Source organism: Arvicanthis niloticus, chromosome 29 (genome assembly GCF_011762505.2).
Source record: "Arvicanthis niloticus isolate mArvNil1 chromosome 29, mArvNil1.pat.X, whole genome shotgun sequence".
NCBI classification, from domain to species: domain Eukaryota; kingdom Metazoa; phylum Chordata; class Mammalia; order Rodentia; family Muridae; genus Arvicanthis; species Arvicanthis niloticus.
Genome location: NC_133437.1, coordinates 16,394,813 through 16,413,366, shown reverse-complemented (window position 1 = coordinate 16,413,366; position 18,554 = coordinate 16,394,813). Strand labels below are relative to the sequence as shown.

The 18,554-nt window shown below is 41.4% G+C and overlaps 1 protein-coding gene across 3 annotated transcripts in view; it reads left to right on the top strand.

Moving 5' to 3' along the window:
* Rasgrf2 (Ras protein specific guanine nucleotide releasing factor 2) overlaps positions 1–18,554 on the top strand; it is a 222,777-nt gene that overhangs the window by 139,633 nt on the left and 64,590 nt on the right. For all 3 annotated transcript variants that reach the window (XM_076927135.1, XM_076927134.1, XM_076927136.1), the window contains exon 17: positions 3,118–3,207. In XM_076927135.1, coding sequence (XP_076783250.1) covers positions 3,118–3,207 — 90 coding nt within the window. The remainder of the gene's footprint in view (positions 1–3,117; positions 3,208–18,554) is intronic.

Genomic DNA, 18,554 nt, shown 5'->3' with positions numbered 1-18,554 from the left:
GATCAGGAAGCCTAATTTTAGTCTGGCTGATATTGCTGATTCTGGCATTGTGATGTGTTCTGTGTAGAGAAAGAGAATAAAATGACCATCTTGGCGATGGCTAGTTGAGGAATCAGCATCCCTACCCTGAGTCCCAGTGTAAGCTATATGAGTAGGCTTGGGAAAACCATATTAGTAATTCTTATTTTGTATAAAATAAAGTTCAGTTTAATGAGACCCTATAATTATTATTAGTGGCAGAACCTGGTGTGTATTTTCAGGGTACAGTTATAAGAATTATGCTATATGATGCCATAGTTCGTTTTGAAACACAACAAATATCTGCAAATTGGGAGAGAGACTGCTCAGAAAGCAGAAATACTTTATCTCCCATTTTCTGTCCTTACTGCTCAAATAAATATCCAAATAAGAGTTGTTTTGAAATGTCTCCTTTCCCTGATGCCTTCCAACGGTGATTATTTCAAGTCAGAAGAGAAAATTATGAAACCAGATTCACTCCAAGGAACCCAAGCCAAGTGGAGAGGTTGTTTTTGTCCCCTACTCTCCGGCTTCAGCTATGGCATGTTAGCAAAAGATGAAAGGCCATGTCTCCAAGAGGTCACTGCCTCTGTGGCCCCATCCTCTCTGTAGAAGCTGTCACCATCAGCCCTTGGCAGGGAGAGCAGCAATAAGAGTGTTGGGTCCGCTCTGAGCAGATTGCAGTTCTTAAGTCAGACTCCTGACCAGTTACCAATCTCCTTGCCATTTGGGTCGTCCTGGCAAATGAAGGTGGCCCACTAGTCTTTCCTATCTTGTCACATGACTGCCACGGAATCAGATAAATCTCTCCACTGTTCCTAATGCCCTGATCAATACAGGACCTGACACTTCACTTGGTAAGTGTCACAGTGGCCTTCCTTGGGTTCATTGTCACCTGGAAGAGAATGTGATCAGAGCCTACGGAAGCCTGGCGAGAGTTAAATACTGTTCACCCTGTTATTACTAGAGCTTTGTTTTATAGTCACATGTGCGTTCACATATAAAATTTTAATTTATGTAAGGATTTATTATTTGTCATACAGACTTGAGAATAGAGGTAATGACCTAGAACCTGGGATAAAATAGTGGCGACAAATAGGAGAGAGTGTCACGTATTTTCCTATTGTGCAGTCAGTATCTTGCTGTTTACTAATTTGTTTGCTACTTGTTTTCATGTTTGGGAACATTGTGAAGTTCTTTACTTCATCTATCTATCTACCCATCCATTCATTAAAAACCTATGCATTCATCTATCCATCCATCCTGTGTATCATCTATGTATCTATATATCAATCAACCAATCATTTATTTATCTATCACCTACCTATCATTATCTATCTATCTATCTATCTATCTATCTATCTATCATCTATCTATCTATCCATTCATGTCTGGCATCTATCTATCATCTATCTATCTATCTATCTATCTATCTATCTATCTATCTATCTATCATCTGTCGTATATATACCAATTATTCATCCATCTTATTTATTATCCATCTACTTATTTATTTTTTGTATGAATACTAAAATTCATACTACTGAGAAGCAAGCTACTCAGTGCTTTTCAGCTCAGAATCAGAGCATACACTTTTCTCTAAAAGCCCGAGAGAAACCAGTGACGTCTGGCCACAGCAACAGGAAATGCTATGCGACTAGTACAGTCTGAGACATGAAAGCTGCTGCAGAGGCTGCTCGATATGTCCTTTCAATTCAAACTATTAGATGCTTCACACTGCAGTCATTTATTTACTGAGGAGGGTGTGTATATGTGCCAGAGCATACATGTGGACGACCCATGCAGATGGACAACCTATGGGAATTGGCTTTGTCCCTCCACCATACTGGCACTGGGGATTGAACCTGAGTTCAATAGTCTGATTCAGATTAACAAGGTGGCAGTAAGCAGCCTTGAGAAAGTAAGTGTGTGTGTGTGTCTCTCTCTCTCTCTCTCTGTGTGTGTGTGTGTGTGTGTGTGAGAGAGAGAGAGAGAGAGAGAGAGAGAGAGAGAGAGAGAGAGAGCATGTACCTATGCCTGTCTGTGTGGAAGCTAAAGGTGGATATCGGATGTCTTTCTCTGTCTCTCTGCACCTTCTGTTTTGAACTAGGGCCTCTCACTAAACCTGAAATGCACTAATTTGCTAGACTGAAGGAGCAGGTAGTTCTGGGGCTTTGTGTATCCCAGTGCTGGGATTGTAGGTGCGTGCTGCCAGGCTGGCGTTCTTGAGTGGGTGATGGAGATCCTAACTCAGGTCATCACGCTTTTGCTGTAAGCATTTCACCAACTGCGACACCCACAGCCATAAATGTTTTGGTTTTAAATAGGCTACACTTAATTCATCCTTCCTGTGGCATGGGATCAAACCAAAGGCTTCACACACACATAGCAACATTCAGGCATTAAACTGATAAATTGTACAGAAAACATGATGTAGAGTCTTCTTAAAATAGTTTTATGTTGCAATATAATTCACTTACCACAAAATTTTTCTTTTTAAAATATGTAGCTTGTTGGATTTTATATACTCAAAAGGTCAGGCAACCATGACCATGGCTTAATTTTAGGACATTTTCATTACCTAAAAGAAATCTTTTAGTCATCAACAAACTCTTCAACTTCTGCCTCCCCCATAACCACTAATCTACGATCTGTGTGTTTGGATTCACCCAGTCTAGACATTTAGAGAATCATCCAGTGGGGGACGTTTAAAACTGGCCTTTCCATCTAGCGAGTGCTTCATCCATTTTATTGTATGTCTCAGAACTTCATTCCTTTCTATGATGGAATATTATATTTTTCAAACCTATTTATCAGTGGATGCGCATTGGATAGTTTCTACTTTTTGGCTACAGTGAATGCCGCTTCTGTGAATATGTACAGGTTTTTGCATGGATGTGTATTTTAGTTTGCCTAGAATTGCCTAGAATGCAATTGCTGGTGTATAATATCATTATTTGCCTAATTACAAGGATAGCATTGGCCTGTCTTGGGCCCAATCGTTCATCTAATACAGGTATTAAAATGAAATTATTCACCACAGAATCTCATTGGTATACCTCACCATTCCATTCCATTTCTTTCTTTTTAAATAACCAGGACAGGTAGCTGACAGCACCCACTGCTCTGTGTCACCTGCTTCTGCTTTTGCGATCGCCACAGCTGCAGCAGGACATGGGAGTCCACCAGGTGAGTCTTGAACTAGTAGCCTTTGACTTTCAGGGTCTTGATGGAAACCCAGTCATTCATTGTGTTGGAAGATGACCCTGAAGGACCTTATACTAAATGCAACAAGCTGGGCACAAAAACTAACGTTGCACGATGTCACTTATGTTTGGAATCTAAGAGTAGAATCAGAAAGCAGAATAGAGGGAACAGTGGACAGGGGTAAGGCCCAAGGAGTCTAAGGAGACACCAGGTACATAGTACAAAGGTTCAGTTACATTGGATAATAATCTCTGGGGAACTACTGTACAGTCTTGTGACCATAGTTAATAATAATGATGATAAAATAATAATAAATTAATACTAAAGATCTAGAGAGTGTATTTTAAAAGTCCTTATCTCAAAAAGTAAATAATAGAGATATCAATGAGCTTGGTTTTATCACTCCAACACACACACACAAGCACACACACATACACACAAACACACACACATGCACACACACACACTCACACAGATGCATACACACACATGCACACACATGCACACACAGACACACACACAAGCAGACACAGACACACACAAATACACGTGCGCACACACATGCACACACACACGCAGACACACATTCACACACACTCATGTGTGCATGCACACACATGCACATACAGGCACACACACGTACACACTCATGCACACACATTATGTCATGCCCTAAAGACATGAAATAAAAATAAGCAGCTAAGCAACCCCTCTCAAGTGAGTGTCATATGTCTGATCTGTGTCTGAGAGGATCTCTCACTATCCCTGTGTTGCTGTTTCATGCTGTTCTTCAGCCTCTGTGCCACATGGCTAAGAGATGTTTCCTTTTCACCTCAAAGTCTACAGCACATGCAGGATATAAGGAGGCTTGGAGAGTGGGGAGCCTCAAGCTGCCTGGTGGCTCAGTTGTATTTGCTTCACGATTCCTTCTGAATGGTTTCATGCTCAGTTTGGGGGGGGGCAAAGAAAATATAATAATAAAAATGAAATACTAGTGCTTTACCAGGTGAAAATTATGTTTATTTTCTATGTCCTTTCCTTCACAGGCAGAGGACATGATGTTAAAATAAATGTGCACTTACTTTCTGTAGACCCCATTGCGTTGTCTGTGTGATCGTCACCAGTAATTCTGATTATGATCTGCAGAGCCAATGAATAAACGTGCCATGGGACAGACGTACTTTATTAAACCCTGCCGCTGACCACAACAGGATCTCTTACCAGGGCCTATGAACCTACCTGTATAAAGTGGTTGGCAGAAAATATCTGTGTGGGTTGGCTCCAAATCGATGAACAGAGAGAACGTTCATTATACAGTATAGATGGCGGGTGGGAGATTATTTTCTGCCTCTCATGTAAATGGAGATCTTAGAGACTCGCCACCTTCAGTGTTTCAGCATCCATGTCCTTGGATGTGTCAAGGGGTGCTCTTTGTCTCAAATACTCTCTCAATGTCACCCCAAAGGCTCCATCAGCATAGAAGAAACAGTCTGTAATGATCAAATCCTGACAAGCCTGCCCCGTCTCCATGTGCACTGAAAAAGCCTATTTTGGTTTTACGTTTGCATTTTTACTTTTATTTATTAATGTTTTTAAAACATGGAGTTTGCCCTGTCCTTAGAGGAGATTATCTTTTCCTTCCATGCCCTGCTTTCTTGGCTTGTCTGAGTCCACCCTTCTCATGCAGGGAATACGGACCCTGCCTCCCCAAGCTTGGAATTCACATTGGCTTCTTTTGGAGAATGTGGCAACCTTTCAGGAGATGTTTATAGGATTCTGTGGGCATGGATGATTCGTTGGGGCTGCAGCACTCTGCTTCCCCATTTCTTCTCTCTGTTTATCATGCTGCCCTGGCAAAGACCCATATCTCTCCCAGGAGCGCATCTACCGCAGAAGTATTATCAGTCCAAGCTTCCTGATTAAATGACCCACATATGCTGTCTGTCTTTGCTGTATTTTTTCATCAGTATTTACCACTATTTCACACTCTCTATATTTTTCTTGCTCATTATTTACTTCTTCAATGGATATAAAATCACAGAGGCAGGAATTTTTTGTCTATATAGGCAGTATCCTCAATAGCTTGAGTCGTATTGTGTGTATGGTAAATGATCAAGGAATGTTCATTAGCTTCCATCCCAGTGACTGGTCCCTCTGATGTGCAATAATTTAGACTCAGTTCACAATCAGAAGATCCTGTTGCTGCCTTACATCCTTGGTGCTGTGCTGTTTTAGGTTGTAGGATGTTGTTGGTTTTTTGCTATCTTTCCTAGGATGAAAGGGTTTGTCTGTTTCTCCAGCTGTCTGGGGAAATGATCTCTGTCACTCTAAGGCAGCCCAGTGAGTGGCTCTCCATGAGAGTCAGCGGTGCTTGGTTTCACTGTGCTGGATACACACATCTCTGAGCTGAGCGTGTGGTTGGTTCCTAAGATGTTGTCTAGTTGGTCCTGATGTGGCTGAAGAGTTTTCCTCGCGATCTTGACTATGAGTCAAGTATCCATCTCTGAGTAGGTCTAATAGGACTGCCATCAAGGCTCTCCAGCTTATATTAGACCTAGTCAGAGATGGGTCCAGATTTTGTGGGCATGCCTGATGCTTATACAACCTGAGAAGACCCAGTCAAGAAAAGGCATTCAAATGTCCAGATAAAAACACTTAAGGCCAGATGTGATAGCATATGCCTTTGATCCCAGCTCTCAGGATTCAGAAGTAGATGAATCTCTGTGAGTTTCAGAGTATCCTGGTATACATAGAGAGGTCCAGGGCTACACAGTGAGATCCTGTTTTAAATAAATAAATAAATAAATAAATAAATAAATAAATAAATAAATACTACGAAGACCGATCTTTGATGTACCTTCCAAGGCTTTTAAAATAAAGAGGCCTTGAAGTTTAAGCTTTGCGGCCTTCCTTGTGAATTTGCTTTTCAGTCGAATATGGTTTGAGTATGAGTTGGGTCCCCTAAAAATGTGGTAAAAGCTTGATTCTCACAGTAGTGCTATTGGGGAGGAGGAGACTTCTGAGAGGTCCTTAACTAATTGGGGGGTTGTCCCATCAAAAGGGATTGTGGAACCCTGCCAGTTCCCTCCCTCTCCTATATCATGCTATTTGCTTTTCCAGGCACTACCCATCTGTAGCTGTAAAGGACAGTTACAGGAAATCCATATTGTGGGCTGCAGGTTGGACTGATGACCTGCAGTCAGTCAGTCCTCACCCATGTTCCTTCTAAATTAACCCAAAGTTAGATGATATAATGAAAAACGGCTATAAGCTCAAAACAGTTGGCCCAACATTCAGACTCCTGTGGAAATTAGTTGGATTAGCTGACTGTGGTGCCTAGGGAGAGTGATGTGTCTAATCACGTTGGTTTCCTTCTATAGTGTCAGACAGAGCCAGCCTCCTACAGTGCTTGACTCTGAAGTACTGCTTTAACTCTAGATAAGCTTGAGATGGGGGACACGTGATAGGCTCCTTGTGTCTTGTCACGTGGGCTAGAATGTTATTTTGAGGCACTTGCTCAAACACTAGAGCTCTGTACGAAGCAGAAGTTAAGATGCATACATATCAGATGGTGCTGATGCAGGGAACCAGCGGGTGGAGCTGGGGAATAGCTAGGACATGAACAGAAGTCAAATGCATTGAATACATGCAGCAAGGCACATTGTGTTGCCTACGACAAACCTGAACCTGAAGCTGTTATCAAGTGACATCAGATGAAGTATGGAAAGTGGGTTGTTTTTATTTGGGGGGGGGGGAGTGGAGAGAATGGCCACAGAGGTACTACAGTGAGCTCTTGAGTATCTCTGGGCAGATCTGTGCAAGCCAAAGGAAGTTAGTATGGTAGTGGAATGGTTGAGTGCATTTGGAGGGACATTAGTGGCATACACAGCTGCTTTGGAAATAGCGGACCCTTTGCTGGCAATTAGCTAGGACTTGGAATGCAGATGGTTTGTATTCTGTTTTCGCATCTGTGTACCTGAGGCAGTACATCTGAGTTTGTGTAACTGGGTTTGGAGAAGTTTTTAAAACTGCTAATACCTGGTCCCAGACTGTCCCAGGTGTGAGATCATTGAACTAATATGTCTGAATCCTTTCCCCATTTAGAATTCTGTGACCGGATTATTTGTAGTGGCGTATAGATAAAAACTTAGCTACTTCTTTCTAAACCTTGGATACAATCTGACTTTATCTGTTGCTTTTCTTACAAGGAACACATAGTTGGTTTTGATGATATCTGAGTTGGAATTTTAAATTCTCACATTCCTTAATATTTATAATCCAGTAGGTTGCCTAAAGCCCTTTACCAGAAGAAACTGTTCTTAATCCAAAAGTAATACAAACGGCTGTGTATTTTTATAACACACTTAGTGAACTGTAACTCATAAATGTACAACTCACTTCCTTAAAATATTGCCTCGAGGTGGCAATATAGCTTAGTGGGTAGTGGCTGTCTCCGCCAAGCCTGATGACCTGAGTTGGATCCCTGGGAAACACATGGTGGAAGAGAACAGACTTCTGAAAGTTGTTCTCAGACCTCACGTGTGTGTTGTGGCACTTGCACACGTTTGCAATCATGTGTGCTACTATAGGCACACACACAGATGCACACACAAATAAATGTAATAAATGTACAAATCAATTAATTTTAGCATATTCTCAGATTAGCGCAACAATCACTACAATAAATTTCAGAAATTTTTCCATCAGTACTTGGACCCATCAGCAGTCACTTTCCTGTTTCTATAAATTAATCCATTCTGGACATTTCCTTAAAAGAAATCATGTAATACGTTACCTTTTTCTGTCTTCGTTTACTTAGCATAATGTTTTGGTGGCTTTTCCATTTGTCTGTAGCACGTACCAGCCACTTTATGTGTTTTATTGCAGGATAATATTCTTTGGTGTGGATATACCATATCCTACTTATTCATCTGTAGGCTTTTGAGTTATTGCCACTCTTTGACTACCATGAATGGTACTGACACCAACATTTGCAGATGTGTGGATGCATGTTTTCAACTTATTTTGAGTACATGTCTAAAGATTAAATTACCGGGTTGTGTGATTACAGTTTCATGAATGTCATTCAATTAAAAAAGTCTTATCATTATTAGTGCAAATGTTTATTCTAGTCCACTCCTTGAGACTGTAGTTATGTGTATGTTGTAGCCTTTGAAATTCTCCCATGCTACTTGTATGTTGTATGCTTTGCCTTTTGTTTTGCTTTGGGTTATTTCTTCATTCTTTTCCCATCTCCGTTTGGAGATTTCTGTTGGCCGTCACTGGGCTCAGTACTACTGTGAATTCAGTGAAGGCATCCTCTCTCTCTAGCTTTTCTTCTTGATTTCTTGCGTGGCCTTTCTGCTTACAGTACCTAACTGATTGCACATGTGCCTACTTCTCCCATTAAACCTCTTATCACACGAGCCATAGTTAAGTTCCCCATGTAATAGTTGTTATGGCTGAGTCTCTCTCTGGGGCTTTCTGCCTGCTATGTACTAAATTATATTCCAAATTCATAAATGTATGTTCTAGTCCCAATTACCCTCAAATATCACTGCAGTTGGTTATAAGTTCTTCAAAGACTTAATGCAGTTAAATGGCTTACGTTGTGGGTCTAATCCGGTGTGACTAGTGCTTTAAAAGATAAGGTGTTTAGGACCTAAACATACCCAGAGAGTTGACCCCATGATGCCAAAGCAAAGTGGCCCCTTAAATAGACGTCAAGGTAAGTATCTCAGATGCAACTAAACCTAGCAATAATGCATGTTTGATATCTAATTTCCAGAACTGTAAGAAATCGATTTCTTTTTGTTTACATTGCGCCCTTAGGTATTTTATTATGGCAGCCTGAGCAAATGAATGTGACCCCCTCAAACTGTGTTCCTGTCTCTTAGTAAACCTTGTAATTTCTCACCAACAGAGGTGATAGTGATAAAGGTATTGTAAGGCCCCCACGAATGGAGGACCTCACCCAAGCCTCGGGAAATCGCGGCCACCCCAATAACTGCAAGACATCAAACTTGATGTAATCAGCAAGAGGCATATTTTAATCAGTATACTGAGGTCAAGACCTGTAGCCCACGCAGGGGCAATGGGGTCTGACCCCGGGGCTTTGGAGACAGAGAGAATTTAAAGCCCAAAACCACAACTGGGGTGGGGGGGACCACAACACAGGGGGAGTAAGGGAGGGCTATTGGAGAGCACCTGTGGAAAGTCCCAGCCCATTATTCAGTTTGTGACAGGGTACAAGGAACAGGCTATTCTCTAAGAGCCTATACGTAATCAGCCAAGTTCCTGGTATCCAGGATGTATGGGCACGCTGAGAACTCCCAACTCAAACTCTCCTGGTATCCAGGGTGCACAACTCAAACTCTCCTGGTATCCAGGGTGCACAGGAACGCTAACTTGAACTCTCAGCTCAAACCCTATTCAATCTATCTTATGATCAGTTTTTAGTTTCTGGTACCCATAGCGCTTGGTCACGCCATCTTGAACTCCCAGCTCTGAACTCTATTCAATCTATCATCTATTTTATCTTGTGGATAGCTAGTTTCCTAGGACCCAGAACGCAGAACAAGCTGATCTGCACTCTTGACTCCATCTGTGGAAGGTTTAAAATTTTTTAACTCTTTCAGTATCGTTGTACTTACAGAGAACACAGGCTTCAGTTTCTTCTTTGTGTTTGCTCTCTTGGCCGCGGTCTCCCTTGTGTCTTACAGCCCTTTTGCCACAACCCACAGCCACTGACTAGATCTCTAGTGATGTGAGGTGAGATGCTGGAGAGGACGCTTCTGTGTCTGCCAGTAGAAAGTAGCATTTTAAGGACAGTCTTAGAGTTGTGTTTTCTCTGCAGAACACCTTCTATCCCTGCCTGGCCCGTACTTCCATGGTGGCAGCCTTTCTCCCTTGAACTCCTGGTTTCCTTTCCCGGGAGGTAAAACAAAAAGTGCCAGAACAGGAAGAGTGGCTTCCTGGAGCTGATGAGTCTTCTTCCTTTAAAAGAATGCCTTTGTTAAGTAAAGGTGCCAGGCACATTCCAAGTTCCTCCTCTCGACAAGAACCATGAAGAGATCTTGCTCCTGTCTCTACTGTGACAAAAGTGGTTCCCGGAAGTAAATTTCACAAAAGTGTGGGGCTCACCTCAGAGTGTGACCTTCAGTCTCCTCAAGTTCATTTCTGAATCATTCTCATACTCCAGTCAGTAAGCAAAATGGCCACTCAGTGCTACCACTAAACAGTTCAAGCGGCCTGCTCGATCTAGGCACACCTTGGACCACCTCTCTAGATATATCTTCTCTTCAGACTTGGGGCAGCCATTTGTCCTACAGCTTAGTCTTCTGGTGTGTCTGAGAAAATTTTCTTAGTTTTAGTCTGACCAGCTTTTTCTTGTGGCAAGCACAAATGTGATAAATGCCAAGATGCTTACATGTTGGAGCTGAAACTTAAGTTTTTATGTGATGGGTTTTTTTTCATAGCATTTTTCATGTTTATTCTCCATGAATTAGTTTATTTATTCATTTACATCCCCATCACAGTCCTCTCCACCCCTGACTCCAGTCTCCCCTCACACGGTCCCTCCCTCCATTTCTCTCCCATTTACCTCTGAAAAGGGGGAGGTTCCCCTGGGTACCAACCTACCCACCCTGGCACCTCACTGCAGGACTGGGTGCATTTTCTCCCACGGAGGCCAGACAAGACAGCCCAGTTAGGGGAACAGAATCCACAGGCAGACAACAGAGTCAGGGTAAGCCCCTGCTCCAGTTGTTGGGGGACCCACATGAAGACCAAGCTGCACATCTGTTACATATGTGGGGTGGGGACTAGGTCTAGCCTGTGTATGTGGGATGTTTATACTGAGTCTATTGATTCTATGAATCAATCTGAGAAGTACCCATTTTAATAATATGCAGTCTTTCAGTCCACAAATTTGGAATAAACTTCATTTATTTATATCTTCTTTCATTTATTGGTTTATGAGTTAGTTACACTAGTTTTTTTTTTATATATTCTGTAGGATTTTTCACATATAAGTTCATCCATGAATAATAGCAGTTTTGATTCTTCCAGTGTAATAATCTGCATGGTGTCTAATTATTTTCTTCCTTTATTGCATTTGCTGGAACCAACATTAACTTTTTTATTTTTGTTTGTTTGTTTCTTTTCGTGATTGATTTCTGAAGTAGGACTGGCACATTAACCGTCAACTAAATAGCTAACATTAACCATCAACTTGACAGGACCTAGAAAAAAGAGTATCGATTGAGTAGTTGTCTTTATCAGGTTGCTCTGTGGGCATGTCAGTGGGGGATTGTCTTGACTGTTGATGTTGGAGGAGCCAGATACCTGTGAACAGTGTTGTTCCCTGGTAGCTAGTCCTAAACAATAAAGGAAGCTAGCTGAGCATGCATGAAATGAGTCAGAGAGAAGACCAGCAAGGATTGTTCCTTCACAGTGTCCTACCTGGAGTGCATGTCATGATTTCCTTCAAGGATGGACTTATTCTAGCTTGTATGCCAAAATAATAAACGCACCCACCAGCTAAGTTGCTTTTGCTTAGAGTGGTTTTATGACAGGATCAGAAAGGAAATCAGAACCTGGACCTTCCTGTATTGTTGGGATGCGAGCACCTGAACTTCAATGATCCTTAGCCTTCCAAGCAACTGGGACTAACATGCAAGCAAGGATGGATAGTTTCAGCCTCTGCTTGAACTGAAAAGGCTCCTTCAAGTTTTTGCTGGATGTGGGAGCAGGCCAGTAGTGGTGATATAGGTGTTCTTATGTTCTTACAGTGATGGCATAAACATAAGTGGTTAACAAGATCCACCCAACAAAATAACACCCCAAAGATCTATTTATATCCCATTATCACTCACATGTTGAGACCAGATCACTCTCATTTGCACAGGTCTGCTATTCATTGCACGAGTTTGAACTGAAGGCATATAGTAGGTCTTTCCTTGTCATTTATGCTTCTTTGTGTGCCTAGTAATGGCTTCAGAATGTCTCTTTGTTTTCTGATAAAGTATTCTTATTTGGGACATATTTTCTATATTCTTCTCAAATGTTTAAAAATTCTTCATTTCATCAAAGACAACAGGTTGAAATTGAGGGGATAAGAGATTAGATTCTTTAAAGTGTAATTATAAAGAGAAACATTATCGCTGCTATTAATGGAAGACACAGAGCATTAGCAAACCAAGCTTAAATGAATCATGATCTCAAGTCTTATTTTTAGATAAACACATACATATACTCCCTCCTAGCATCAGAATTGTGGAATTGAAAAGCTGTATCTTTCACTCGTATGAGCATAACCCTGAGCCTGCAGACCAGCTAAGAATGTCCATGGCAGCCAGCCCTTGCATTCTCTTCTTGGAAAGGGGTCACAGGACAAGCTTGACCACACATAGTACCCACTGCTGCTGATTATATGTCTTCTCTGCACCTCCCAGGCAGACCCACATCCTTACTACAGAAGCCTGGACGCCCTCTTCCCTGGCTGAGATGCATTGCCAAGTGCTCCTTCTGTGTGTAGACCTTTCCCATGCTCTATGTAGATGATTCGTTCTGATGCTGCTCCAAAAGGCTAAAAAAGCAAGTTGATTACGCCTCACAGTGTTGATTGCCGTTTGATTCCATCTGTTTAGAACCAGGAAGGTAGCCTAACCAGAGGAGAGGAAGCTGAAACCCATTGGGGGGGGGGGGGGGGGGCGGAGCAGCCACAGCTCAGCTCCTGCTGTGCCTTGGTCTAAGAGGAAGGAACCATTACAGATGTCAGACCTGCTTTCTCTCTTTGTTTTCATTTTTAAAGAAAAGCCAGAAATCTGCATATTTTTGAGAAATCTTCTGGGTTTTGTAGACATTGAAAATGAATATATACTCTTTATAAACACAGTTCTAATCAACCAAAATACTTCTGTGGGCTACACTTGGCTGTAGGCTGTTAGTGGTTGACCTTGGGTTTATCATAATCACTTACAGCTGGAGTTGAGGATGGTTGGAGCGTAGATTTGCTGAGATACCCTCAGATCTTATTAATAGATTCCCGACTCTCTTTATCAGACCCACCCCCCAGCTTTTGCATGCCCTTTGCTGGCCTGTCTCCAGGGAGTTATCCCCACTTTTCAACTGTGCTTGACAGCTTTTGTTTTCAGAGGGCAACAACCTAAGCTCAGAGATTTGGGAGATGTGTCATTGTCAGTTACACCATGGGCACATGATGCCGAAGTATGAGAAGTGGCAAAATGCTGTGCCCAGGCTCTCAGTGGCTGAGACAGAGACTCACACATATGACCTAATTGCTGTCTCCTTGCCTTGATATTGCCACTGATTCCATATTAACTGCAAAAGAGCCGGAGCTCAAGAAACCTGGGATGTGTGACTTAAATCCACTCTCATGGCTGTGCCTGTGCACAGCGTACCCACCTTCTGAGATCTCTTCTCTGCAGGTACCTGAGTTATACAGTGGGAGATACAGCAGTGTGGGAAGGGGGGAAGAGAGAGTGGGGAGGGAGAGGGACAGGGAGAGAGAGGAAGGAGCTCAGGAGAAGTTAGCAATCAAGGGGCTGACCTTTAGTTAGTTAGATATTGGGTCTGATCATATGCAGGCAGAAACCAGGGCCTTGTTGCAATGAAAGGAACTAGTCAGAGGAGCTTTTTTTGTCTGTGTTGAGAATAGGATTGCATTTACAGTAAGATATTGATTTCTGTCAATTAAGTTAATGCCATACTTTTACCCTGACATGTTTTCAGGATCTGTGAGAACATCCAGCCTTTTAAAATAGCTTATACATACCAATAAAGCTGTAGGAAAGGCAAAGAATCTGGTCCTTTGCCAATGTTTGTATTACAAGCTAAAATTGAAACTGCTGGCAGGAGTCACATGTTGGTTTTCTATTTCAAAACCAGAGGCTGAACATCATGTAGATATTTTACTGTAGCACATCCCAGTACAGCTTGTCTAGAGTGGGAACAGAACAGCTCAGGCTCCCAGCTACACCTACCGCCTGGGCTTCTGAAAAGCCTCGGACTCCAAAAAGGAGAGATGCTACCGACAGAAATGTGGAGGAGACAAGAAAACAGACAGGCAGGAATCACCAACACCTGCCTGCCTCTCTTGGTTCTCCTTCTGCTGGTTGGTTCGGGCATAGCAGGAAGCGGGCTGAGCATCTAACCTAGTAAGATGTAAGGACGGATGTAAGGTGTAAGGACGGATGCGGGCCAAATACGGTGTGCCTTATGTAGAGGATCTGTCCATCTTTTCATTTCCTAACAAAGACCGACCTTTGTCCGAGTTCATGTACAGCATTCCTCTCACTGCATCCTGCTTTCCCTCTGCATATTCTTATTCTGTAGGATTCTGCACCGTTATATGGCGGTGTGTTCTCTAGCTACAACTGGTTACATAAGGATAAGGATGGATAATGTTTTTGATGTGTTCTTGGATTCAGTTTGCAAGTATTTTATTGAGTATTTTTGCATCAATGTTCATAAGGAAAATTGGTCTGAAATTCTCTTTCTTGGTGGAGTTTTTTTTTTTTGTTTTTTTTTTTTGTTTTTTTTTATGGTTTAGGTATCAGGGTAGCTGTGGCCTCAAAGCAAAGTGCAAAATGAAAAGGCCTTTTATTCTCCCTTATTTAAGACTTCCATTTTTATTAGTTTTAATATTTTGTGGGACACGTTTTGATCATAGTCACGGTTTCACCCTTCTTCACCCCAGATTCACCCCACCCCCACCTGCCCAACCTCATGCTCTCTTTCATTTTCTTTTTTAAAACCCATCCTGTACAGTCAGTGCTGCCCATATACTTTGGAGTGTGTAGCCTTCCACTGGCGCTTGGCCAAGCCACAGGGGATTTTCATGTATTGACCCATCCCTGCATCTCTAGTATGAAGTCTACTTGATAAGGATGGATAATGTTTTTGATGTGTTCTTGGATTCAGTTTGCAAGTATTTTATTGAGTATTTTTGCATCAATGTTCATAAGGAAAATTGGTCTGAAATTCTCTTTCTTGGTGGAGTTTTTTTTTTTTTTATGGTTTAGGTATCAGGGTAGCTGTGGCCTCATAAAATTACTTTGGCAGTGTACCTTCTGTCTCTATTTTGTGGAATAATTTGAGAAGTACTAGTATTAGCTCTTCTTTGAAAGTCTGGTAGAATTCTTCACTAAAACCATCTGGACCTGGGCTTATTGAGGGGAGGGTGTTAATGACTGATTCTATTTCCCTAGGGGTTATAGGCCTATTTAGATTTTTTTTTTGCACCTGATCTAATTTAACTTTGGTATTTGTCTAAAAATTCATCTGTTTTATTTAGATTTTCTGATTTAGTGGTGTAAAGGTTTGTGAAATAAGACCAAATGATCGTTGGATTTCCTTGATGTCTGTTGTTATGTCCCCCTTTTATTTGTGATTTTGTTAATTTGGATATCCTCCCTCTGTCCATTAATTAGTTTGGCTAGGTGTTTATCTATCTTGTTGATTTTCTCAAAAGAAAAAAAAAAAACAGCTCTTTGTTTTTCTGATTCTTTGTATTGTTCTCTTTGTTTCTAACTTTGATTTCAGCCCTGAGTTTGGTTATTTCCTTCCATTTACTCCTCTTGGTAGCATTTGCTTCTTTTTGTTCTAGAGCTTACCGATGTGCCGTTAAGTTGCTAGTATGAGATCTCACTAATTTATTTATAAAGGCAATGAATGCTATGAACTTTCCTCTTAGCACTGCTTTCCTTCTGTCCTATAAGGTTGAGTATGTTGTGCATTCATTTTCATTGAATTCTAGAAAGTCTTTAACTTCTTTATGTCTTTCTTGACCAAGTGGTATTTGAGTAGAGAGTTTTTCAGTTTCCATGGCTTTGTAGGCGTTCTATTTTCTTTTTTATAGATGAAATCCAGCTTTAATCCATGGTGGTCTGATAAGATACAGGGGCTATTTCAATTTTCTTGTACCCGTTGAGACTCGCTTTGTGTCTGAGGATATGGTCAGTTTTGGAGAAGGTTCTGTGAGGTGCTGAGAAAAAGGTATATTCTTTTGTGTTTGGATGAAATGTTCTGTAGAGATCTGTGGGTCCATTTGATTCATAACATCTGTTAGTTTCATACTACTCTGTTTAGTTTCTGTCTCAATGACCCATACATTGGTGAGAATGGGATGTTGAAGTCTTGCACTATTAATGTGTAGGGCTCAACATGTGATTTAGGCTTTAGTAATGTTTCTATCATGAATGAGGGTGCCCTTGCACTTGGAACATAGATATTCAGAATTGAGATATCATCTTGGTGGATTTTTCCTTTGATGAATATGAAGGTTCCTCCATGTCTTTTGATTAATTTTGGTTGGAAATCTATTTTAATAGATATTAGAATGGCTACTTCAGGCATGCTGACAGGAGCCTGATAAGCTGTCTCCTGAGAGGCTCTGCAGAGCCTGGCAAATACAGAGGCAGATACTTGCAACCAACCACTGGACTGAACACAGGGTCCCCAATGGGGTTCCCAATGGAGGAGTTAGAGAAAGGACTGAAGGAACTGAAGGGATTTGCAACCCTATAGGAAGCACAATAATATCAACCATCCAGACCCTCCAGAGCTACCAGAGACTAAACCACCAACAAAGGAGTACACATGGAGAGACCCATGGCTCCAGCTGCTTATGTAGCGGAGTATGGCCTTGTTGGGCATCAATGGGAGGAGAGGCCCTTGGTCCTGTGAAGGCTCGATGCCCCAATGTAGGAAAATCCGAGGGGGGGGGTGGGTGTGGGTCCATGCGTGGGGGAACACCCTCGTAGAAGCAGGGGAGGGGGATAGGAGATGGGTTTTGCAGGGGGGGGGGACTGGGAAAAAGGGTGACATTTGAAATGTAAATAAAGAAAATATCTAAAATGGGGGGGCATGGGGCACAGTAGAATATGTGTAAAAAGAAATGGCTACTTCAGCTTGTGTCTTGGGTCTGTTTGCTTGGAAAACTTTTTTCTAGCCTTCTACTCTGAGGTAATTTCTATCTTTTTTTGCTAAGGTGTGTTCCTTGTATGCAGCAGAATGACAAATCATGTTTTCACATCCATTCTGATGGTCTGTGTCTTTTTATTGGGTAATTGAATCCATTGATACTGAAAGATATTAGTGAGCAATTATTGTTCATTCTTGTTATTTTGATGGTGGTGGTCATGGTGGTGGTGGTGGTGGTGTGTGTGTGTGTGTGTGTGTGTGTGTGCAAAATTATTTATTTCCATGTTTTCTTGAGTGTAGTTAACCTCCTTAGATTGGAGTTTTTCTTCTAGTATCTTCTGTAGGGCTGGATTTGTAGATGCATATTTTTTTAAATTTGGTTTTGTCATGGATATATTGTTTTCTCCATCTATAATGATTGAAATTTTGCTTAGGATAGTAGTCTGGGCTGGCATCTGTGGTCTCCTACCGACTGCAAGACATTTTCCCAGGTTCTTCAGGCTGTTTAAGTCTTTGTTGAGAAGTTGGGTGTAATTCTAAAGGTCTGCTTTTATCTGTTACCTGGCCTTTTCCCTGTGTTTTTCTTTGTTCTTTACACTTACAGATTATTGTGTGGTGAGGGGATTTTCTTTTCTGGTCCAATCTATTTAGTATTCTGTGAGCTTCTTGTATGTTTATAGGCATCTTTTTCTTTAGGTTAGGAAAATTTTCTTCTATGATTTTGTTGAAAATATTTTCTGGGTCTTTGATCTGGAACCTTTGTCTATTCCTATTATTCTTAGGTTTAATATCTTCAAAGTGTCCCAAATTTCCCTTGGTGTTTTGTGTCAGAAACTTTAGATTTAACATTTCCTTTAACTGACATATCAGTTTCTTCTATTGTATCTTCTCTGCCTGAGATTTTTCTCTTCCACCTCTTGTATTCTGTTTGTGATGGTTGTGTCTGCAGTTTCTGGTTCCCTTACCTAGGTTTCCATTTCCAGAATTCCCTCAGTTTGTATTTTCTTTATTGCTTTAATTTCCATGTTCAGGTCTTGAATAGTTTTATTCATTTCCCTGTATTTCTTTAAGGGATTTATTCATTTTCTCTTTAAAGGCCTCTGTTGTTTTCATAACATTGGATTTGAGGTCACTTTCTCTGCTTTGGTTGTATTAGGATCCCCAGGGCTGGCTGTAGTAGGATACTGGGCTCTGGTGGCGCCATATTGCCCTGGCTCTTGTTGATTGTGTTCTTAAGCTGGCCTTTAGCATTCTATGTTTTGTGGTCATTATAAGTTTAGAAGCTATTTTCTGAGTTTTACTTTGTTGGATGAGTGTTTTTCAGATGTTTCTTCCCCCTTGCTATGGAGTCCTCATGACTAGCAAGTCTTCTGGTCCAGTGA